This window comes from Oryctolagus cuniculus, chromosome 15 (assembly GCF_051225735.1).
Source record: "Oryctolagus cuniculus isolate XC-2025 breed Fujian yellow rabbit chromosome 15, ASM5122573v1, whole genome shotgun sequence".
In the NCBI taxonomy this organism is placed as follows: domain Eukaryota; kingdom Metazoa; phylum Chordata; class Mammalia; order Lagomorpha; family Leporidae; genus Oryctolagus; species Oryctolagus cuniculus.
Genome location: NC_142881.1, coordinates 11,023,484 through 11,049,134, shown reverse-complemented (window position 1 = coordinate 11,049,134; position 25,651 = coordinate 11,023,484). Strand labels below are relative to the sequence as shown.

At 40.4% G+C, this 25,651-nt stretch overlaps 1 protein-coding gene across 12 annotated transcripts; it reads right to left on the bottom strand.

The window, feature by feature from the left end:
- Window positions 1–288: 288 nt before the first annotated feature.
- TIAL1 (TIA1 cytotoxic granule associated RNA binding protein like 1) lies at window positions 289–25,257 on the bottom strand. 12 transcript variants are annotated; one of them, XM_051824234.3, is made up of 13 exons: window positions 24,742–25,215; window positions 19,655–19,784; window positions 15,639–15,735; window positions 10,269–10,367; window positions 9,977–10,031; window positions 9,734–9,821; window positions 7,746–7,821; window positions 6,429–6,537; window positions 6,025–6,120; window positions 5,828–5,912; window positions 5,227–5,350; window positions 4,749–4,888; window positions 289–3,083 (listed from the first exon to the last, which is right to left on the bottom strand). In XM_051824234.3, the coding sequence occupies exons 3-13, from the start codon at window positions 15,648–15,650 to the stop codon at window positions 2,957–2,959; spliced, it is 1,011 nt and encodes a 336-aa protein (XP_051680194.1). In that variant the 5' UTR covers window positions 15,651–15,735; window positions 19,655–19,784; window positions 24,742–25,215; the 3' UTR covers window positions 289–2,956. The 12 variants fall into 12 exon arrangements, 9 of the variants coding, with proteins under 9 accessions (XP_051680194.1, XP_051680193.1, XP_051680191.1 ...); XM_051824233.2 differs by having other exon boundaries at window positions 10,269–10,418; window positions 24,742–25,205; XM_051824231.2 differs by lacking the exon at window positions 19,655–19,784 and having other exon boundaries at window positions 10,269–10,418; window positions 24,742–25,257.
- Between the last annotated feature and the right edge of the window lie 394 nt (window positions 25,258–25,651).

The following is a 25,651-nucleotide window of genomic DNA, read 5'->3' as shown; positions in this document are numbered from 1 at the left end:
ACATGGTAATTTATATATTGGTGAATCCCAAATTAATGAGCTTTTACTATATTAACTTTCAACAGAACACATTTCTAGAAGCATATAAATTCTACTCTTGCATATTCACAGATAAAATTTTAATTTAACAAAACTAATTAACTTTTAACAATTAAACAGAATACAAAAATAAGTCCTGAAAAATAGATGTACACTCCACATACCTTACTGATGATTTACAACCCAATCACTCATGTTCACGGCCTAGAAGGAACAATTATGTAATAAACGACAATAAGAAAAAGCCACTTATATTGTCTAGTCTTTATTGAAAAGACTTACTTCAACTGTGGTTTACAGCTTTGGCTTCAGTTGGCCAGTCATTTTAGCCTCTCACTGCCAGCAGACATAAAATCAAGTGGGAATGGCATGGGGGAAAATACTAGTTAGATGATTGGGGCAAAGATAGCGGTCAGAAACACATCAACCAAAGAAATCCGTAACACACATTTCCTTACATGCCTAAGAATCTCTGCTGCTGTTTCTAAGGAACATGGGAAAGAAAAGGCAACAATTCTTGGGCTTCAATTGGATCAAGGTAGCACTCACTCCACTCTGTGTTATAGAAGTGTTGAGTCTCTGTTAGCTTGACAGTCATATTTTTTAAATAGTGCATTTCATTTGGATAAGTAACTTTATAGTTTAAAACCATTTAGCATGAAATAACTTCCATTAACTGATCATGAGATCTTTTTCGCTTTCAGATTAAGACAAAAGGACACTTCAGTCATATGTTTACTATGGCAATATAACTAGTCTGGATCATTTTATTAAATCATAGAATACACAACCAGGAAATACTACAGCTACAGTCAGCTGTTAGTTCTCTCAATAAGCTACTTAATTTATGGGCAGACCATAAAAAGCAAACTGAGAATTCAATAGGCCCTTATCTATCAATCAAAAAAAATCTTTAGTTGTTCAAGTTTCACATACATTCAAGAAATTTTTAACTCTGGGGCATAATTAATTTCTTAAGTGTTCTCCCTATAAAATATAAAATAACTTTTCCAAAAACATCTCCCAAAGACATTGAACAAAAGAAATAAGGGTAGATTTCATAAGAGACACATGTAATCAGAGACTACAGTGGTTAAATCTAAGGAGCCATAAAAAACCTGGCCCATGAGGAAAAACTCCAGACTCTTAATTTTTATGTTGAATACATTTGGCTAGATTTCTAAGTGGGGAAAGAGGCAAAGTAATACCCAAGTCATTATGGTCACCAATTTATAAAACCATCATTATTTTAAAGCTCAATTTTAAGACTTGAAATGTTTCATGAGTAGTAACTTGTGGGTGCCACGTGCATTTCACTACTTCAGGGGAAAGAACTTTCTCATTTTGGTGCCCAGGCCAACATTTCCAATACATTGCCAAAACATTTGCACCCCCTAGCTGTCACAATTCAGATACATAGTGTTGTAGCTATTTTACATTCCTGTGTTATAGAAATTTGAGGCAGACTTTACCCACACAGCCTGAAAAGTATCTGGGAAGCAAAGTTCACCCTTCCCAATTGACTTTTACAAACTCTGCACACACACAACTCAAGCCTCTGCTCAGGCTTGTCATCCCATGCATACTACCCACAAGGAAAAAAACTTAAAAATAAAAGTCACAACTCTGTGTACTATTTAAACTGAATATCCAATTATAAATTGGTACATCGAACTGTCTAAATAAGATGTTTTAGCAATCTTGTTAAAAAATTCTTGGGCAAAATATATCTAATTTTTAAAAACACCCCAAGATTTTTAAAAAACACTTGTAACTATACAACTTATAGGAACCTTGAAATTGGTTTACAAGGTTTTAATTAAGGTATTTACATACCAAATAATGTGAAGCAAAAAATAAGAAAAAAATTAATTTTCAATGACATTTTAGAATGTACTAATGCATCAAAGATTTTTATGAAATTAAAATTAAGGCTTTTTCTGTGTAGCAATTTGTGTAACTTTAATTTTACATAGTAGCCAACCTTGGAAACGTCAGTCTAAAAACATTCTTATCGACCCACTGCATCCAATGCAGTGGAGTATGTTAAGTGTTACTCCAAATAATTACATTGCTGCTACTTCTATGTTGAAGCATGCTTTTTAAACACTGTAGTTATTCAATATTTACAATGTATATCATTTAAACTTCATGTAAAAGCACAAGTATGACTGTCTGACTGTAATACAAACACCATACTTGGAATTTCCCCCCAAAATGAAATGTAGTATACTACAGTTTTATGAACCGACACTTTTGAAGTTTTAAAAATATGTCTTAATGTGGACCACCAATATTTCCTCAAGTAACTCAAGACAATGCTGTTCCTTATTTAGGTTGCAAATTTTCAGTCTGGCTTCAGTTTCTTTAGGCATAGAGAAAGTAAGTATTTCCTCCAAAGCGACTCCAAAATCATGCATTTCTTCCGAATATCACACTTTTCTCTGCTGACTTCAAATGTGGTCCACCTCAGGGGAGGGGAGGGGAGTATCAGGTTTCAAGATGAACTTATATGTGATTCCCAGGTTTTCACGATCCTCCCTTTTTTGCTCTTTTAAAAACACAGTGAGTTAAAATACTGAACAGCAAGATAAAAATGGAATAGTATCTAAGAATCAAAATGTATTACTCATTTCTCCTATCATATCAAAATTTGTAGTCAGAATTGTCTTTATTGACTTTATTTTAGTTTTTGTACACAAAGAAAAATCATGTTCATATCCATCATGAACAAAAACTTAAAAAGGCAGAACTAGAAGACATGTGTCCTTCACCAAAGCAAAGCTGTGCTAAATGTTCCAAACATTTCAATTTTTAAAATAAATATTTTCATTTTCCGATGTCTACTTTCATGTCTTCAGAGTGTCACAGGAAATCGAAGCCTATCATGAATTACAATTTTGCTTAGAGTCCCAGCTCACTGTGTTTGGTAACTTGCCATACCGTATCCAGCTTGGTTAGGAGGAGGTATTACAGGGGGAGGAGCTTGTCCTTGGGGAGGCTGAGCACCGAATCCACCCATCCAAGCAGCAGAAGGTGATTGACTTGGAAGACAAAACAAGAGAACATTACCTACACATTAACACAAAAATCAAAGCAAGCCTAACCACAGAACTGACAATAGAAAACTCAGCACATCTACAATATTTTAGAAACTATATATATGTAAGATAACATCTCTAAAGAATACCCAAAAGTGACTTTTCTTAAGATTTATTTTATTGGAAAGTCAGAGTTACAGAAAGAGAGAGAGAGAGAGATCTTCCATCAGCTGGTTCACTCCACAGATGGCTGTCAATGACCAGGACTGGGCCAGACAGAAGCCAGGAGCTTCAGCTGGGTCTCCCACAAAGGTGCAGGGCCCAGGTACTTGGGCCATTGTCACCACTTTACCAGGCCACTGGTAGGGAGCTGGATTGGAAGTGGAGCAGCCAGGACATGAACGAGCACCCATATGGAATGCCACTGTCACAGACAGTAGCTTTACTCGCTACACCACAATGCTGGCCTCGAAAAGTTATCCATCACATCCTGCATAAATGGTCTATCAACTTCTAAGAAGTTTTACACATAAAATCTCATGTTGGAAACAATCTCAAAAGAAACATCTAGAGACCGGCGCTGTGGCACAGTGTGTTGACACCCTAGCCTGAAGCGCCGGCATCCCATGTGGGTGCCAGTTCGAGACCCGGCTGCTCCACTTCCAATCCAGCTCTCTGCTGTGGCCTGGGAAAGCAGTGGAGGATGGCCCAAGTCCTTGGGCCCCTGCACCCATGTGGGAGACCCGGAGGAAGCTCTTCGTTCCTGGCTTCGGATCTGCTCACAATCGGCCGCTGCAACCAATTGGGTAGTGGACCATTGGATGGAGGACCTCTCTCTCTCTCTCTGCCTCTCCTCTCTCTGTGTAACTCTGACTTTCAAGTGAATAAATCTTAAAAAAAAAAAAAAAAAAAAAAAAAGCATCCAGTAAAACAAAGGCCTGGGATGGCCTGGGGAAAAAAATTACAAGGGACCAACCCACTCTATCAATAAAGAAAAAAAGCTACTTTGTGTCACATAAATTTCTGAACATATCTAGACAAAGATCTTTTACTTGCAAAAAATAAACAAATATATATTAGATATGTAAATCAAATCCTACCAACTGCTTAGAGACAGTTAGATACAACAAGTACTCCAACCTCCCTTTCCACCTAGGTAATAGGAACTTTTTAGTATCATAAATCACATTTCATTAATTTGTTTCTATAATGCTTATGTCAAGTAACATAATTTAAATAGATTCTTCTTAGGAAAACAAACTTCCTATTTCTATTTTAGGAACTTATTTGCTTCTACACTAGGAAAGACTCAAAACAACTTACTCAGGGCCGGCGCTGTGGCATAGTGGGTAGAGCCGCCACCTGCAGTGCCAGCATCCCGTATAGCCACTGGTTCAAGTCTTGGATTCTTCACTTCCTATCCAGCTCTCTGCTATGGCCTGGGAAAGCAGTAAAGATGGCCCAAGTCCTTGGGCCCCTGCACCCACACGGGAAACCCAGAAGAAGCTCCTGGTTTCAGATCAGCACAGCTCCAGTCATTGCAGCTAACTGGGGAGTGAACCAGCGGATGGAAGACCTCTCTCTCTCTCTACCTTTCCTTCTCTCTCTAACTCTGACTTTCAAATAAATAATAAAAATAAATCTTAAAAAAAAAAAAAAAAAACTTACTCTACTCCGAATCCTTGTTGATTCCATGGTTGCCCATATACTCCGTACGGCGGTACTTGCCACCCATTTGCCATATACTGTCCATACTGTTGTGGGTTTCCATACACTTGGCTCCATTGGCCCCACTGACTATAGTCGACCTAGGAAAAAGCAAATTATTGTTTTAGGAAGCAAGTAATAAACACCGTACTTGAAGAAAGAGTGGGAGACAAGGAAGAGTAAAACTAAGTAAGCACCCTTATGTGAGTGAATAGGACTCTGTTATTTATCATTGTCTAAGTTTATTGGGGTGGTGACACCTGTGAAAAGAAAGTATTAAGATTCAGTTAATACCACAAAATAATCAATTTTGAAATAGCATTAATACAATCAACTGAAAGTAGCTATTTGTTTTACATTATTTACTGCTTAGTTTCTGAAGCTTTTATGTAGATATGTAAGATGGAAACTTTAAAAGTGCTACGAAAAATTGAATTACCTGTTGGAAGTTTTTAGTCATATCAGGAGATTCTTTACCCCAATAGCATTTAACCACATGTCCTTCAATCGTAGTACCATTCACTGAAACAATGGCATGCGCTGCACTTTCATGGGTGGAAAATCTGAGAGAAGAAAACATTAAGGTGTTGTCATCGTGTGCTTTCATTTTATTTTAACGGCTTGTGCTGTGGTGCAGCAGGGTAAGGTGCTGCCTGAGATGCCAACATCCCATGTCAGAGTGCTGGTTTGAGTGCTGGCTGCTCTGCTTCTGATACAGCTTCCCACTAACACACCTGGGAGGTAGTGGATGACGGCCAGATCTTTTGGACCCTGCCACCCACATGGGGGACCTAGAGGGAGCTCCAGGCTCCTGGCTTCAGCACAGGCTGGTACAGCCATTTGGGAATAGATGGAAGATCTTTTCATCTCCCTGCCACTCCTCTTCTCTGTCACTCTGCCTTTCAAATAAGATAAATCTTTAAAAAAAAAAAAAACATCCTTTTTTAAAGATAAATCTTTATAAAAATATCCTGGAGACCAAATAATGTAACAAAGGAATGAATATAAGAATGATAATGATATTACATATAATATATTACCTGACAAACGAATAACCCTTCTCTGGAAAAACTCTTATTTCCATAATTTGCCCAAATGGAGAAAATGTCTGTCTCATAAGCTGATCTAGAAAACAAGATACAAATAAATAAAAACATTTAAGGTTCATTGAGATCATGAAACTCCTAATAGTGATGAAGCTCCACAGAAGAGGTGACCAGAAAACCAAACACCGTACCTGTTAACCCAGAAGCAATTCCTCCACAGTACACAGTACAATTTTTTGGACTTGACTGGTTTACTACATCTTCAAATCTCAACTGCTTAGTGTTATCTATATATAGAAAGAAAATGAAAATGCTGACCATTATAGAGTTATTATAAAACTACCTTTTGTTAATTACCGCACACTACTGATTTGCCTCAATGGGAAGAAAAAAAATTTTTTTCTTGATGATCATTATTTGATATAGATATAGCCAGCTGATCTGTAACTCGGAAAATCACTTACACCAAAGTGCAATCATTTTAGATCATGAAATACAAGATAAAATAAGTCTTGCTATGCTAATATTTATAAATAAAGACTATATTAGTATGTGATTTTGTGAAGGATCCATAATTCTAACATATAGAACTTACTTTCTTGTGTACTTTTAGGTGCAGGTGGTTTACGTGTGGCCCAGTTCGTTCTGATTTGACGACCACCCAACCACTGACCTCCCATATGCACAATAGCATTTTCTGCATCCTAAAGCGAAAAAAAAAAAAACAGTAGTTTGTAAGACAAAGTAAAATGTTAGCACTGCTGGATCCAAAAAATCTCATCTGCAAATGAATTCACGAAACTTAAACAAAACCTAACTATTATCAATAAGAAAAATGATTTAAACTTGAGTGATTCATTATACTTACTTTTATTAATAGATTTTAAAATATGAACATTTAAATTCAGGTAAAGGAAATTTTATTATGTTTCAAGTAACACAGGGAAAAATAACAATCCCACTAATTAGTCAAAAATATTTTTTATTTCTTATATGTAAACATTTGAATGAAAAGTTAAAACAGAAAGAAATCCCATCACATAGAGTAAAATCTAGAGTGTATGGCTCATTTTTAATTTTTACTAAAAAAAAAAAGTCAAACTTGCTAATATTATCATCTAAATCATCTACGCCAAAACTCCATACTATACTCTATTAATATGTAATGTATTATGACTAATGTAATAAATTATGACCATGACAAGATTAAAAACTCATTTTAAGACAGAATTCTAAATTATGAGTTAGAATGCTATAAAATGGCTTTCAATAAAAAACTAATTTAATTGTCCAAATTAATGTGAATTTGCAAATAACCTAAGATAGAATACAACTCAGGCCCTTTATCTTACCATCCCAATAAACAGGTAATTTAAGACACCTATTTTAAGATGTAATTTAAGTTGTTGAAACTGTTCTAAAATCAAGGTCTACTCTATTCTTTAATGTTACAGTTATCGCAGATGCTTACATGTTGGGACTGCGATCTTAAGGATTACAGGGGGAAAAAATCAAGATGAGTTGTTCAAAGTTTCATTCACATAATTTGCTGTAGTTACTAACACCCTGTTTATAAAGTATATATAGTAATTTAAAAGGAAGAGTTAAAACTGGGATTTGCATCGTTCCCTCACCTCTAAATTCTCAGATTAGCTCATTACCGAGTCTGGGGCTTCACTTCCACCACTGCACAAATGCATCTTTCACAGCCTTCCTCACAATGTAATTCACCCTTTTCCAGCTATTTCCCCAAGTTTGTGAAAGGAAAATGAATTATATTCTATTATGAAAACATACTCAAAAATACATAATTGTGTTATATTTAACATCCAAGCATATTTAAGTTTAAGATACTATTAACTAATGAATACTCTTAGTAGTTAAATATTTAAATTAAGATCAAAGAACATACCAGTTTATTATAAAAAGATACAAAACCATAGCCTTTGGATTTTCCCGTTGCCATGTCTTTAACTACCCGGGCATCCCTGTGAAAAGAAGCACAGCTAAATGAGGGGAGTAAGAGTCACCCCCAAAATAAAAACTAAAAGGAACCACACACACTGTATTGTGAGCATTTTTTAAAATAAAATTCCAGTTAGCCCTAATTAACTACAGCCATTCCTGAACTCTCCCTAATGCTTCTTTACCTGTTAGAAAAAAGCAGTAGGACAAAAACATGTAATAAACATGCAACCTAATCAAATAGCCTGTGCTTTCTAAACTAAATGCTCAAATTTGAAGATTAATAGGAACAATAATTTCCTTTGCTAATATTCTATTTGCTAGTGTCCTCTAAGGTTTACTGATTCTATAAATTACTGTAACAATGCTAACTACTTTACCATGCAATCTCTATAAATAGTTAAATGTCTTCTGCCTAGTGATACAAAATATATGAAATATTAAAAAATTGAAAAAGAGGAAAAAATAGGAATTAAAAAGGCATACATGGCCTGTTAACAGATTTCTTTATTTTTCTTGGTCAATTCTCTATCATCATTTTGGAGTTTGGGCAGCTGTAAATTTTGAAAAATTGACATTTTCAGAAATTTAAGAAAGGAGAATAAAAAACTAACAACAATGCTAAGCACACCAGTACGAAAACAACAAATTTACACAGAAATTTTAGTGAGTAAGTTAAAATGATTGGAAATATAGAACTCCACTGAATATAGAATGTTAAAATGTAAATACTAAAATATGTATATATAAATAATGTATAATAAGAATAAATAGAAATGAGAAAAAAATCTACAACTGAGTTCCAGTGTGCACAGTTCCTTGCAGTTAGCCTTCAAGATCCTGTCCATTCTTATGAGCAATTCTGCAAAATAACCAGAATGCTATTACTTTTAATTGTGACTTGGACTTTAGAAAAACTGCAGGTCTCAGGTATAAATAAAGATTGAAAAACAGCAACCTGTATTATTTTATACTGATTTTTAAAACAGTACTACTTACCATATTTAGATTAAAAAGCAAAGCAAATATCAAAATAGAAAATTAAAGAATTAAGTCTTTCTTTCAAATAAGTTAATTCTATAGAACAACAAATTGTATAAAGAAAAAAATTGTTGTTCTTAAATGAAACATTCCTGTAAAGTGGTACTAAAACATTTAATTCAAATCTACAGGAAATATACAGAATAAAATTGATTTTACTCAGAAAGATAAACTGTGATAAACATTTTATAGAACTTATAACCACTTTTAATTTTCCAAAATATTTGATCAAATAATAAACAGTAAAATTTAAACACATTTTATTAAATATCAAGCCAAACCACATTTACCCTCTAACTAGAGAAATCAAGTATCACTAACAACAGCGAATCTCATTACTCCCACATTTACAACTCAGACATTGAAACATTTTAATATTGTAATAGTACTACTTTTCATTTATACTTAAAATAGCAAAACACATTTATCATTGTAATTAAACAAGCATTTCCAACGTAACCGCAATATACCCAAGGACTTGCCTATTTTACTTCATAAACTGCCCATAAAAGTTTAATACACAGTATATATCACATTTACATTTGATTAACCCATTATCTTTCATCACCTAATTTTCAAAACATTTGACAAAAAAGTTGGACTTTATGTTAAGTTTTACCACCTAAACATCTGTTTCAAAGATAACAAACATAACCACTTAAAATTTTAACATATTATACACAGGATTAGATGAAAACACGAGCTCAAAAACACTGAGATGACATTAACATTTTCAACAACATCTACTATTCAAAAAACGAACCAAAAAGAAAAAAAAAACAAAAACAAAAAAAATCACACTAACTAGAGAAAGAAAATCTTAATTCTAATACAAGTCAATCATATACAATTTTGCCTGTCACTATTGAGTGTAGTACTGATCACGATACTTACGATATTTTACCAAAGGGGGCAAATGCTGATTTGATATCTTCTGTTGTAATTTCTGGACTCAAATCTCCAACAAACACGTGGAAATGATCTGAAAATAAAGCATTTGGTAATGAAATACTTAAGAAGTCCAATACTAAACTCTTCCAAGGCAACACAAATGGGGGAAAAACCCTTTTTAAGTTGGTAATGCCGCCAGGAAAATTTCAGAACTCCTCCACAGTAAAATGCAGCAGAAGTACTTACTGGAGGTATCTTTTTTCTGGCTACTTGGTGTTGTTGCCCAGTTTACTTTGACCTCCTAAAAACAAAGATTATATTTAATACAATTATTAGGCATGTCATTATGAACTGTAACACTTACCACTTATTAAATCATCTATCAAGCAGGATTATTTTTGTAAAACCACCAAGTTGAATAAAGCAAAACCATCATTCTGCTGATGAATATCCATTTAAAAACTTGCTAAGAAAGAATACAAACCAATTTGACATGCAAATACTGTCCTCATAAGACATCGTCATTCTATGATCTTACCTTTCCCAAAATTTTTCTCCCATTCATAGCAGCTAATGCAGCAGCTGCATCTCTGTGTTCATAAAATTCCACAAAGCAATATGGGTCATTGCTTGTATGCTGCAAAACAGAAAATCCAACAGAAGAGTTGACCCTTCTGCTATCGGGTTGCTGAGAAGAAAATCCAGGAAAAAACATTACTGACAGCTAGGAATGTACAAGGTGAGATTGCATAAGCTTACGAAAGCCTAACACTTTAAAAATATGATTTACAGCTAACCCTGACTTTGCACCTCAGAGCACTGCTCTACTTGGAACAGAACTACAGAATCATCATCATCATCATCAGTATTACATGAAAATACGGCATTCTGGTGAAGCATGCTAAGTACAAGATAAATACAAGAGTTGTATTACACCAAACAAATCTCCAAACTCAGATTTTATGAGGACCACTCCTTGCCATTGCACTTCTCTTCCAATATAATTTTTAAAAAAGAAATTCTACTTATGCACCACCATCCTTAGAATAAAAACTACAGAAACGAACCAACTATACAATATACTCCTGATCAAAACTAGGACTCATACTACAAATGAGGGTACTCTATACAGCTACAAAGACTGGATTTTATACACACACACTACACTTAGTATATGTATAGTGTGTGTGTGTGTGTATGCTTTTCTGGATAAGGAAAATATGAAGAGAGAAACAAAAATTTAAGATGCACAACTAGCAACTGAAATGAATTCTCTATCTTCTTCTTACAGTCTTATGTGCCAGAAATTCTCTATACTTTGAATTTGGTGTTTCAGAGACCACAAAACACACTTGTGATCAAGAAGAAAGTTTCTGAAAATGTGTCAATAAAATATTCCAAGATGAAGCTATAATTTCATATCACAAATACACTGATAAAAATGTTATTAAATGTATTCTACAAACACTACACTTGATAACTGGCAAATACATTTGTATTTGTAAAGATGCTTGGAAATAGTGCTATGTAATTATAGCAATATTATCCCCTAGCCACCAAAATGGAAATGAATTTTTATAAAACTGCAATCTATACTGGATAACTGCACAACTATTCAAAAATACTTTTTACAAAAAGGTAAAAACTCATCACTATTCAATGCAAAATGCCCTAAAAGAATATTTAAAATGTGGAATTCTAGTTGGACTTACAAGAGAAAAAAATACCAGATAAAATAAAGATCTTTTCAACAACCACTGATTTTCATTCCAGCAAAGTTTTAGAAGAAAAATCCAAAATAAGACGTATGAACAATAGTGGTGAAGCAACCAGAAGGCATTTCCTTGAGGGGAAAAAAGGTGGGATCATTAATACTGACAAGCAAACTACAGGCTGTCATACAAAACTGTACTGTCTTGTGAATGCTACTCTTCAGAGACAGAGAAAGGACACGGGGGACAGACTCCAAACAAAAATATCCACTTAAACTTCTCTTAAAATGTTAACATTCACCAAACATAGTCATTAAAGAAAGGATTTAAAAGCCAGTAAGCTAAAACTGTGTTGATCAATTTTCCTTTTACTCCTATTTCTTCTTCCTTTATGGTTTCTAAGGGACATTACACCAATAGGCCCAATGGTAGGTCCTACAATGGCACAGGCTTTACAAAACTAATCTACTTCTGCATGCTGGTTTCAAATGTATCTAACTAGTAGTAGGCCAGATCCCATTCAATGTAAGTGGCTGTGTTTGTGTGTGTGTGTGTGTGTGTGTATGTATGTCCCCACAGCGAATGTCTGAAACTGAACCCTGTATACACTGTTTTACCTAGACATATGATACATGAATTTTCTACCTTCTTTTGCAGCCATGCCTTCTGCAATTTAAGGTACAACAATAAAACTAGTATAAATCTATTTTCTCTTCTTCACAATTTCATGGATGGAAGATCTGTTCTTATGGTAGATCTTAGCAACCTTGGTATATAATTTTTTTCTTTATTAAGACAAGAATTTTCATCTTTTCACTTAAAGGAAACACTTTATACCTTCCCTTTGGCATATACGAATTACCAGCATCACTACCAAATGCTTTGGGACCATTAGATTGTAAAATAAGGGTTACCTGAACACTTGAACATAAGCACTGTGGTACAGCTGATCTGATCTGAAGAGTCAGAGAGATTCTAAATGACTAATGGGAGGGTAGCACCTATAGCCTACACACATTGGACAAAGGATGATTCATGTCCCAGACAGAGTACAGCAGCTTGCAATTGGAAACTTATGACTTGTTCATTTCTGGAATTTAACATTCAGTGTTTTCAGACTAAAGCTGACCACAGGTAATAACTGAAAGTGAGGAAAGAGAAATCAAGAATAAGGGAGAAAGTGGGGAACTATTGTACACATATATTTAAATAAACACCCCATATATTTACATATTCACATCTCACTGCATCTCATCTAAGACCATTGATCTTCAAGTCACATCCTGTCAGAGATGTTAAAATTTCAGCTTGCCTTAGAATCAATAATGCACATTTATCACATAGGGATGGCTATAATCCATGATAAAAAAAATCTAAAGAAAAAAATCAGAGATTTTTCATATACTGAAATTTATGAAAGGTAAATAAATGCCTAGATGCCAGACACTCTATTAGAGTTCATGCCTTTTAGAAGCTAGCTTCCCGTTTACACCATCACTAAGTGACAATCTAAATATCAGTCATGTCTTTAGTGTTGCTACTAATTTGTTAGATAGCATGAATGTCCAAACAGAAAAACAGGATTTTATAACTTTTTGTAACTATTTCTAGACTATGGTAAGTTATAAAAAATCATTTCAACCTCTCAAATGGCTACATATACACAAGGGTTTCACCAAATAAACGCTGGGTGCCACTGCATTGTGACATAGCGGGTCAAGGTGCTGTCTATGACGAACATGCAATATGGGTGCTGGTTTGAGTCCCAGCTGCTCCACTTCCAATCCAGCTCCCTGCTAATGTGCCTGAAAAAGCAGCAGGAGATGGTCAAGTGCTTGGGCCTCTGCACCCGCAAGGGAGACTCAGACAGAGTTCCTGGCTTCTGGCTTTGAGTTGGCCCAGCCCCAGCTGTAGCAGCCATTTGGGGAAATTAACCAGCAGACAGCTCTCTTCTGTCTTTCCCTCTCTCTGTAACTGATTTTCAAATAAATAAATCTTCAAAATCGAAGAAAATAAATCTCTATCAAATGTTTCTCAAATTTTTCCAGTGACTCTTTCTACTTGTCATCTCACTCTTACACCCAATCCTGCTGGCTTCCAACTCATCCATGCCACCAGAACTGCAGTCCCACTCACCAATGACCTCTCTATCACCCTCATGGATCTCCTTTCTGTCCTTGACTTCCAAGAGGAATTCAAAATAGTTGACCACTATCTTCCCCCTTAATTTATTTTTCAATTAATTTATTTGTTTGAAAGAGTTACAAAGAGGCATAGACAGAGAGAGAAAGAGAGACAGAGAGAGGTCTTCCATCTGCTGGTTTACTCCCCAAATGGCCGCAATGGCCAGGACAAAGTCAGGAGCCAGTAGCTTCACCTGGGTCTCCCATGTGGGTGCAGGGGCCCAAGTCCTTGGGCCATTCTCCACTGCATTTTCCAGGAGTATTAACAGGGAGCTGCATCAGAAATGGAGCAGCCGGGGTTGAACCGGTGCCCATATGGGATGTCAGTGCTGCAAGCTACGACTTTACCTGTTACACCCTAGTGCCAGCCCTTATCCTCCCCCTGTACACTTTCCCTTCTCCTTACTCTATCATCCTGTTTCCTCCCCAAAGTATTTTAGAAGGTAGTATTTTCTCCTAACACAAACCCTTAACTGTCACTCCAAATGCCAAGCAGCTCCAGGACTCAGACCTCAGTCCCTCTACTCCTCTCTACCACCTCTCTCTCTGGATGATCTCATCCAGGGCCATGGCTTCAAACATCACTGCAGCTTCAGCACTGGTCTCCCCAAAGTTCCCACTAGTTTACCCAACTGCCTTCATGTAATGCTCACTTAGATATCTAATTTAAACTTAACACTTCCAAAACAGAACTCCTGATCCCCACCACTCCCCTGTCTGTCCTGTGTCCCCCCTCAGTCATCCTCATTTTAGTAGATAGCATTACCACCCAAACAACTGTACTACTAACAATCTTAAGATCTTTCCTGATTTATTCCTTTCCCTTACATCCCACAGCCAATCCAGTCTTAGGCATTCTACCTCCAAATGACAACCCAAAATTATCTACTTCTATTTCTTCAGAAACCACTGTAAAGAACAAGCCCTCATCATCTCTTACCTAGACTAGTAAACTCAGCTTCTTTCCTCTCCTGCTCTTCCTCATCTCAGGACAAAACACACAGCTTCTGGCCCATTCCAAACACTCTTGGTATTTCTTAGGACTAATCTCATTTTAAACTCCAACTATGCTATGACTTCTATTTTCCCTTTCTCTCCACACACCCCTGCCCTCTCTATTCGTCTAGATCAACATCCTTCTAACTGGAATCTCTTCTTCCCCAAATTCCTGTCTAGCCAGTTTCAATTACTAATGTTTCAGGTGGCAGGCTAGGCACTCACTCTTCCAAGAAGTCTCCCCTACCTAAGGCCACCCTCTCTGTGTTCCCACAGTACTTTAAGCTATCTGCATCCATAGCATTTATTATCCTATATCCTAAGTGCCTGCTAACTCTTAAGTTTCCCTACTAGATTGTAAAATTCTACAGAGTTAGGAACTGTCTTATTCACCACTATATCCCTAGCACTTACCGTAGTACCTGGTATGCAGTAAATAATCAAAACAACAAAAAACCCAAACTGATGAATAAACAAAGTGACAAAGAAGGAAAGAACAGAAACACGACTCTAGGAGCACATCTATGGAGTCTTAACAAGTATAAAAAGTTTTCTTTGAAAAAAGGACAACATGATTAACAATTTAAATGCCTATGTACATAAAGCAGCTCAGTCATCAGTATTTGCTACAGGCGCTCCAGACACACGGTACTGCACTGCACATAACAAGCCAGCATTCCTTTACATCCACCAGTTCCTGCACTTCAAATGTATGCTACTGAATCATCAACAGTCTGATCTGAATTATATGAAATACTATCCAATTTTTTACCACTTCAAGGTAAGCTTTTTACACAATCATCTGATGACAACTACATCAAGAAGAAAGACCATGAGAGTAACAGCTCTCTCCTATAAAATGCCAGTGATGCCTAGTTTGTCAGCCAAATCAAAGTCAACAAAGTAAATCTCTCCACCAAAGCAACTGGAGTTAAGATAAACTTTAAAAATGACACTAACATCTCAAATGTTAAACACCATGCTGACTGACGGCACATGTACCTGGGAAGACCTTACCTCTGTGATCATTTTACAGCTTTTACAGGGTCCAATTTGACTGAACAACTGAAGTATAAGGACTTCTGTCACATCTCTGGAGAGATTACCTACGTATCTGTATACAAAGAAGAAAAAAAGTTTATCAGCAATATTCCTTTAGCTCTAATACGTTACTGTTTAAGTAATCATCTTTTCATTCATTTTAACTTCCTCTGTCTTCAACAGAATTTTTCCAATGAAGACTGATCCTATCAAAGTAAAACTAACCCTTGTTTAGAAAAGCAACCATTGTTATTGGGCCACTAAGATGCCACTCTGAAGATACTGTAAGAAGAAATTCATAGGGCTTTGCAGGCTCTAAAAGTATATTATTCTGTACTCTATATAATACTCTCTCAATTCAATCACTTCATTCAATCTTTAAACCAGTTTCAACGTAATAATCACAATTTCTCATTCAAAATAATTTATAACATACACATAAATATGGCACATGATTCACTTATAACAATCAGAAAGGGACATTAGAAATGAAGTGAATTCATCCTAGATTCCCAAACAAAGCACTCAGAATTATTCAAATTATAGCAAAAAGCACAGAGGGCAAAGGGTTCTTTTTGTTTGCTAAATAAGATTACTGGCAATTACATGTCTTGCTTTGTTTTAGGACAGCAGGGTAAAACATTAAAATTTCCTCATCTCAGATGCATCAGAATCAGATACATCTTTATGTACGTCAGAAATAAAACACAGGGCTAGCACTGTGGCCTAGCAGGTAAAACAGCCACCTGCACTGCTGACATCCCATATGGGCGCCGATGGAGTCCCAGCTGCTCCACTTCCAATCCAGCTCTCTGCTATGGCCAGGGAAAGCAGCACAAGATGGCCCAAGTCCTTGGGCCCCTGCACCCACATGGGAGACCCAGTGGAGGCTCCTGGCTCCTGGCTCCTGGCTTTGGATCTGCTCAGCTGCGGCCATTGCAGCCATTTGGGGAATGAACCAGCGATGGAAGACTTCTCTCTCTGTCTCTGCCTCTCTGTAACTCTACCTTTCAAATAAATAAATAAATATTAAAAAAAAAAAAAAAAACAAAAAAAACTAAGGATCTGATTCCAATACCCTTAATAAAAAAAATATATACATAAAGACTTCTTGGGGCCAGCACTGTGGCGTAGTGCGTAAAGCTACCGCCTGCTGTGCCAGCATCCCATATGGCCTCAGTTCTAGTCCCGGCTGCTCCACTTCCAATCCAGCTCTCTGCCATGGCCTGGGAAAGCAGAAGATGGCCCAAGTCCTTGGACCCCTGCACCCGCGTGGGAGACCCAGAAGAAGCTCCTGGCTTCAGATCGGCGCAGCTCAAGCCGTTGCGGCCAACAAGTGGATGGAAGACATCTCTCTCTCTCTCTCTCTGCCTCTCCTTCTCTCTGTGTAACTCTTTCAAATAAATAAATCTTAAAAAAAAAAAAGATTTCTTCAGAAATTCAGAGAAAAATTAACAAATCCAGATATACCCTGACTATGGATATTTAAAGATGGTTTTTTTCCTAATTACAAATCGGACATACATACTTCATATCAAAATATTTTAAATACAGGTAAGTTAAAAGAAAGAGTGAGCACCACTTCACCACCCAGAGATGATCATTCAGTTTCTCTTGCACCATGGATTTTTTTTTTTCTTTAAGATTTATTTATTTATTTGAGGCCGGCACCACAGCTCAACAAGCTAATCCTCCACCTAGCGGCACCGGCACACCGGGTTCTAGTCCCGGTCAGGGCGCTGGATTCTTTCCTGGTTGCCCCTCTTCCAGGCCAGCTCTCTGCTGTGGTCAGGGAGTGCAGTGGAGGATGGCCCAAGTGCTTGGGCCCTGCACCCCATGGGAGACCAGGAAAAGCACCTGGCTCCTGGCTCCTGCCATCGGATCAGCGCGGTGCGCCGGCCACAGTGCGCCAGCCGTGGCGGCCATTGGAGGGTGAACCAACGGCAAAGGAAGACCTTTCTCTCTGTCTCTCTCTCTCTCACTATCCACTCTGTCAAAAAAAGAAAAAATTGATTTATTTATTTGAAAGCTCTGATTTACACAGAGGGAGAGATAGAGAGAAATCTTCCATCTGCTGGTTCACTCTCCAAATGGCTGCAATGGCCAGGGCTGGGCCTGGCCGAAGCCAGGAACTTCATCTGCATCTCTCACGGGGGTGCAGGAGCCCAAGCAGTTGGGCCATCTTTCATTGCTTTCTCGGGAGCTGGACTGGACTTGAACCAGCACCCCTATGGGATGCCAGCATTGCAGGCAGAGGCTCAACCTACTACGCCACAGTGCTGGACCCTTCATGGATTTATCTTAAGTTATCTCAATAAACTGCCAAACTTTTAATTCAACATATAATTCCTCAAACTTGCTGTCACCAACAACCCCATAAGCCAAAGAATATTTGTAAAATTTAGCATAGCATCTTCTGGAAATTAAAAAGATGTAATTTTAATTTTTCTAACTATAAAAATATATACAGCATCTGAAAACTGAGAACCAAGACCAAAATAAGCCTTACAACATGACTGCCATATTAAACACATAATTGCTTTAAGATGAACACTCTAAAAGGGAAAAACAGACTGAAAAGCTAAGGATAAGTTAAAAAAATACAATTAAGAATAAGTAGTAAATTTCCAAGTAAGAATTTCATTGCAATGGGTACTAAATTTTAGTGTACTTGCTCTATAACATTGAAACACACATCCAAACGTCACTTAACTAGAAGACTAACCCAGAGGCAAACCATGGTCCATGATGCTGTCTTTTCCTTAAAACTGAAGCACAGTTAGCCCACTGGTAGCCAACACAGTGACAACATTTTCCCAGCAGCTGTTGAAGGTTACAGGATTACGAAGCAGCCACAAACCATGGCTAGCTCCTTTTAACCTTCAGGGGTTTGTTTGTGAGCCTGCATCCATGGAATAATTTCTTTTTGTACGAGTACTTTACATTTAAGGAAAACGAGCAAATGATGTTGATCCTCAGAAACTTTGCTCATCTAACCTAAAGGGCTCATCTCTAAGAGAACAGAAGAGTAAATCTGAGTTTCACATATTGCAGCTATCTGGTAACAAAATTAAAACATCATTTTAATAACAAATGTTAAGTGATTTAAATACTTTAAAATGTGCCCTACCATTTAAACATGCATTTGCTCAGGAAAAACTTCATGGGCATTACCTTCCATACTTAACAGTCACGATAAAATCTGCTGCTGTTCAATAGGATTTTTGTTTCAAGTCAATCTATTGCTAATCAGTCATAGATTTTGAAGAACTTCTAGAGGTACATTTAGATATATTACCAATTCATATTTCTAGTGCTGATGCCAAAAATCAAGATGTTAATATCTAACTTTAGAATATCATGAAATAATTACAGAAAAATTCAATGATACATTTTCATTTTTTTTTCAAACGTCTCTACAGAGTTAAATAACAAAAAACAGCAAACTAAGGTTGAAAAACTAATGGAAACTGTATTCTATAACATGAAGAACATCTTAAATAGAAAGGACATTTTTATCCAAATTTCAAATTGCCCTTTTTTTAATTATTTTATTTATTTGAAAGGCAGAGTTACAGAGCAAGAATTCCATCCGCTGGTTCACTCTTCAAATGGCCACAAGCTGGGCCAGGTGGAAGTCAGGAGCCAGGAACTTCTGGGTTTCCCATGTGGATGGCAGGGGCCCAGGGACTTAAACCACCCTCCACTACTTCCTCAAGCACATTAGCAGGGAGCTGGATTGGAAGTGGAGCAGCTGGCACCCACATGGGATGCTGCAGGCAACACCTTAACCTGCTACACCACAGCCACCGGCCCCAAACTGGCCTTCCTTTTACAGAGTTCTATAATTCATGCCTCACAACACTTCAGAGACGTATTTTATAGCTTTTAAAACACTGTGCTATGCTGGTTAAATGTTATTATATTAGCATAAAATAATCTGCCCCAAAATAAATACAAAAGTATTTGAAACAAAATATTCAATACCTTACCTAGTACATCATCTCAGGCCGGCACTGTGGCGCAGCGGGTTAAGCCTCTGCCTGCAGCGCCAGCATCCCATATGGATGCCAGTTCGAGTCCCAGCTGCTCCACTTCCGATCCAGCTCCTTGCTAATGTGCCTGGGAGGGCAACAGAGGATGGTCCAAGAGCTTGGGTCCCCGCACCCACATGGGAGACCCAGATGAAGCTCCTGGCTCCTAGCATCGGCCTGGCCCAGCCCCAGCCACTGTGGCTAATTGGGGAGTGAACCAGTGGATGGAAAACCTTCCCTCTCTCTCTGTCTCTAAACTCTGCATTTCAAATTAATAAAATAAATCTTTAAATAAAATAAAGTTCCAAACTTTAAATATAATTTTTACCTGATTTTTTTGAACCTAACAGAAAGTAATAGCTCAACTTCTTGTACTGAGAGGTCAGTTCAAAAGAAAAAACACTTAGGTAATTCCAAAATGATTTTTAACTCAAGGAAGAATTAAGAAAGAAAAGGCATACTTTAAAATCTATTTTGTTGGGGCCAGCACTGTAGTATAGCAGATGAAGTTGCCCTCTGCAGTGCTGGCATCCCATATGGGCGCCAGTTCAAGTTCGGCTGCTCCACTTCTGATCCAGCTCTCAGCTACAGCCTAGGAAAGCAGTGGAGGATGGCCCAAGCCCTTGGGCCCCTGCACCCATGTGGGAGACCCAGAGGAAGCTCCTGGCTCCGGAATGGCGCAGCTCTGGCTGTTTCGGCCAATTGGGGAGCAAACCAACGGATGGAAGACCTCTCTGCCTCTCCTTCTCTCTGTGTAACTCTGACTTTCAAAGTAAATAAATAAATCTTTTAAAAAAACCTATTTTGTCTTCTAAGAACAGGAACTGAAGTATTAAAAACTGAAAATGATAACTTTATCCCTAACACCAGTATTAAAATACAGTCGGACACTAGAAACTTGGCAGTTGCAAAGAAGGCAGAAGTTCACATTGCCAAACTACTTCCTAAGTCCACCTGGGCAGAATTCTATGTTAAGAACACATGGTGGGGCTGGTGCTGTGGTGCAGCGAGTAAAGCTGCCGCCTGCAGTGCTGGCTTCCCATATGGGCACCAGTTCAAGTCCAGGCTACTCCACTTCTGATCCAGCTCTCTGCTATGGCCTGGAAAACAGAAGATGGCCCAAGTCCTTGAGCCCCTGCACCCACATGAGAGACCCGGAGGAAGCTCCTGGCTCTAGATTGGCACAGCTCTGGCCATTGCGGTCATCCGGGGAGTGAACCAGCAGATGGAAGACCCCTCCCCCGGCTCTGCCTCTCACTGTAACTGTCTTTCGAATAAATAAATAAAAATAAATAAAAAAGAACACCATGCCTTTTAGAAGACAAATGACATGTTTCAACACTGAATGTGCTCTTAATCTGAAAAGATAGCCCTACCCAGGCTGAAGCCACCAGCACCTTTTACACAAAATACTATGGCTAAATCCCTATGAAAGTAACATGTCTGTTTCTGTTCTTGACAAGTCTCTATAAAGAGGAGGTTTTGCAGCAACATCCTTCAACAGACCTCTAAATTGTTCAACAGGTCAGTATCTGCTTTTAGGAAGGAGGCAGGGTGGAGGAGACTCCTGAAGCTGGTTACATACATGAGGCACAGTCACACACACACACACATTATGAACAACAGATAATATGATTAAGTTGAATGAGGAGTGCGATTATAGCCACAATATAACCAAATCCCATGGGATAGCTAGTCAGTTTTGTGACTCCGTAGTATTTTCTTGTTATTTAGATGTTCAGATTATACTGTAAATCATTAGTTTAGTTCCTCCTTTTGACTGAGTTATCAGAGACAAAGAATGGCCTTAAAGGACGGCATTGCATAACATGATTATTATCCCAGATCCACGATCCCTACTGATTTTAATACACTGGATGACTGAAAAAACTTACACAACAGAACATTATAATTTAGTGTCTCACTGTAGACATACAATGCTATACATACATATATGTGTATACATATGCAGATATATATATATGTGCACACATATACATAAAATAAACCATAAATCGAATCACGGCACTACAAAGCTATACACAAGCCTGAAACGTGTCCTACAAGGCAGGTGTCAGGCAGGCCACTCCCAGCACCAGTATTACACAGCATGATCTTGTTTGTTTTTTTAGATCACAAGTTATCCAGTACATAAGATCCCAAAATAAATGTCAAATGAGAATGAAGAACACCAGAAAACTGACCTTTAAAGAAACTATATGACAAACAACTTTAGGCTCAACATCAAAGCAATTCTATGCCACTTTAAATACCACCCAATAAATTAGTAATACTGTAGGTAATGAATATTTAAAAACCTACCTAGGCTATAAACACCATATTGTTTTCTGAAGATAGAACCATATGTCTTAGTTTGTGTATGTCTGCAGGAAAAAAACCTCACTAGCAACACACAGGCATTTTAAAGAAACAGTTTGATACTAGACACTTGAAAATCAAATTCATAGATCATAATGCAAAATATAGGATCTCTGTAAACAAATCTCTACTAGAGGAGGATGGCCCAAGTACTTGGGCCCTGCACCCGCATGGGAGACCAGGAGAAGCACCTGGCTCCTGCCATCGGATCAGCGCGGTGCGCCGGCCGCAGCCGGCCGTGGCGGCCTTTGGAGGGTGAACCAACAGCAAAGGAAGACCTTTCTCTCTGTCTCTCTCTCTCACTGTCCACTCTGCCTGTCAAAAAAAAAAAAATCTCTACTAGATATCAACCTCTAAAATCACTAGCTTCTATGTTACTTTTACCTAAAAGAATCCCTGGAGAAAAAATATGTAAAATGTACACTTTTAAAAACTATTATGGGGGCCCGGCACAGTGGCGCACTACGTTAATCCTCCACCTGTGGTGCCGGCATCCCATATGGGCGCTGGTTCTAGTCCCAGCTGCTCTACTTCCAGTCCAGCTCTCTGCTGTGGCCTGGGAAAGTAGAAGATGGCCCAGGTCCTTGGGCCCCTGCACCCACGTGGGAGATCAGGAAAAAGCGCCTGACTCCTGGCTTCAGATCCGCACAGCTCCGGCGGTTGCAGCCATCTGGGGAGTGACCTTCTGTCTCTTCCTATCACTGTCTGTAACTCTAACTCTCAAATAAAATAAATAAAATCTTTAAAAAAACTATTATGGGTTATGTTTATTAAGCTCTGACAGAAGTCCCAATTGTGAAACGTTTGTTTTTATCTCAAGATTTTACATTTGAAAGTTTTTTAAAAATATAAAACTAAACATACTACATAGGACCTTAACGCCTGCATAAATCTAAACCAATCAGGACTTAAACACTAATTTAATGGAAGAAGTCTAATAATTGTAAAACACTGAGCATCTCCTATGTTCCATGCAGGGAAGGAAATGCGGTAGGCTAAGACCTAGCAAGGCACAACAGCACAGGTCTGAAAAACGCCCCTCCCCCAGAGAGGAGTGGGAGGAGGAGGAGGAAACACTGACCGCCCAGACCACAGCGCTCACGATGCTTACTCACATGCACACAAGTCACACTCTAGACAACTGTAAACCGTTCACACGTGCTTCCCAGAAAGGACACAGCTGGAGAAGGCAAAGGCAGGAGGCAACAAAGAAGCTGCTGGACAAGGCAGACGGAAGGATACACAGGTGAATAAAAAATGCTGCAAAAGCCGATTACTTAGCACAACGAAGCCAGGAATTCCTCTTGGAAGAAATGGATACTATTAATAAGACAGGTGGCTTGAGAAGTCACCAATTACTGAATAGCTATTACAATGCAACGTGACACTTCACGTGTTTTAGATACAATGTAGCTTATCTTGGTTAAGGACCAGCGAGCTGGGGACTAAACCTAGCTTTCCAGCGCTTCCATCAAAGTAGACGTTGAACGAAATACCGAGTCTTCCACAGAAGCTGAAGGACAAATGTGAAGTTTGTCCCAGAAATGGAAGACAACACAGAAGTCCTCCTTCAGGCGGCCTCAGTTCCCCAAACAGGACGGCAAGTGCTTCAGCGAGGCTTCAGAGGAACGGGAACAGAGTTCAAGGCCACAGAAAAGCTCCACCGCCCATCACTCCCGAACAGGGGCTGTCCACCTCCCGGCTGCCCACCCGACGGCGTGCAAGCCCCAGGTAACGCCCCGACAGCCGGCACAGCCCAGTGAACGTGCCCACTCCGCGCCACAGCGGCGAGGCACAGCCCGCCTGCCTGCACACTGCTCAGGAACCACCCGAGCTTAAAAAGAAAACGTGCGGGGAAAGACGGGGCGCGAACGCTGAGTCATCACTCTCCCGTAGGAAACTCGGATTCACCGCTCGGGAGACGGAACTCATTCATTGGACCGGGCCTCGGCACAGCCCGACAGCAACGCGGCCCGAGACGCCCCGCACGGCACTCGTGCACCTCCGCAGGTCCCCACGCACACGCACACGCACACCGGCGAGAGGCAACACCGGGACAGCGACCGGCTGTCAGCTCAGCCCAGCGAGCGCTCCAAGAAAACTTCGCCACCCAAGACGGGAGACGCTCGCGCGGCGAGACGCGTCCCCCGGGCGCTTCAAAAGTAGCGGGCGCCGGGCGCTGACAGCGTGGGCGGGGGCACGTGCGGCGGCCGGGGGCCCCGGCTGCCCGCGCCCAGCTCGGGGCGGCAGGCGCAGAGGACCCGGAGGGCGTGAGCGCTCGCTGCGCGGGCCCACCCCCGCCAGGCCCGGCCCGGCCCGGCCCGGCCCGGCCGGGGCCCCCGAAGCCGAGGGGGCGCAGGAGCGCGCCGGGGCCTGACAGCCTCAGCCGGGCAGCGACCCGGCCTGCCCAGCGGGTGCAGAGAGCGCGAGACGGCAAGGCGGAGACGGGCCCCGGACCCCAGGAAGTGCCCGTCTTTGGGGGAAGGGAGGGCTTCCTTCCCAAGGAACCGGGGACAGATGAGAGGAATGCACTTGGCGCCCGCGCCACCCCGGCCGCAGGGCCGCCCGGCCAGCCCACCTCGGCCCCGGCCCCCCTGCCCCCTCCCGCGGCGTCCCGCCGTGCCCAGGCCTCTCGGCGCTCGGCACCCCCAGTCTCGGGTACTCACAGAGTCCGGGGCTGCCCGTCGTCTTCCATCATGGTGGGTGCGACGGAGCGATCCCGGGACAAGGGGGAGGGCAGGGCTGGGGAGGGGAGGGGGTGGGGAGGAAGGGGAGGGGGGCTCCGGGCACCGGCTGGGGACAGAGGAAAAGGCACCGAACCCGGCTCCTGGGCTCTCTCCCCCCAGCCCGCTCCGGACACTGCGCTCCAACCAGGAGGAGCAGGAGGAGGAGGAGGATGAACAAAATGGCCGCCGCCACCAGCCAGGCAGGAAACGAGGCAGAGCGCAGGCGCCGCCCGCCAGGTCGCCGCTCAGGCCAGCTGCGGCGGCCTGCGACGGGGATAACCGAGGGGAGGGAGAAAGAGGGGCCGCTGATGAAACCCGGAGCCCGGCCACCACACGGGTCACGTCACCGCCGAAGCCCAGCCAGCGAGAGAGGGGATCGGGCAAAAACAAAAACGCCGGGAAGCAGAAAGCTCTGAGGATTGTGGTCCTGGAAGTGAGAGAGGGAAGCCCTTCTCCAGAGGACTTCTGGGAACTGTAGTCCCAAGGAGCCGACCGGCGCCCGCGCCGCGCTGGACGCGAAGAAGAGGCTTCTGGGTAGTGTAGTCGTACGTGGGGACGTGCGGCAACCAGGAAGTCAGCGTGCTGGGTGGCGAGCGGAAGAAGAAAAGCGACGCTCAAAGGCGGGCCGGGCAGCAAACTACAAGTCCCAGAGTGCCGCGCGCGAGGGGGCTGTCCCAGAAGGGCGCCAGGCATGGTTAATGCTCTTCTGTTGGCTCCGCCTGAGTTTCTGCTCCGCCTCCGTCCAGTCCGGGAGCGGTTTCTTCAACTGCGGCTCAGGCTGCGCTCCGGCTTCGCGTGGTGTCCGAGCCAGCTGTTCTTGCTTGCTCGCCGCTGCTCCTCTGAACGGCCG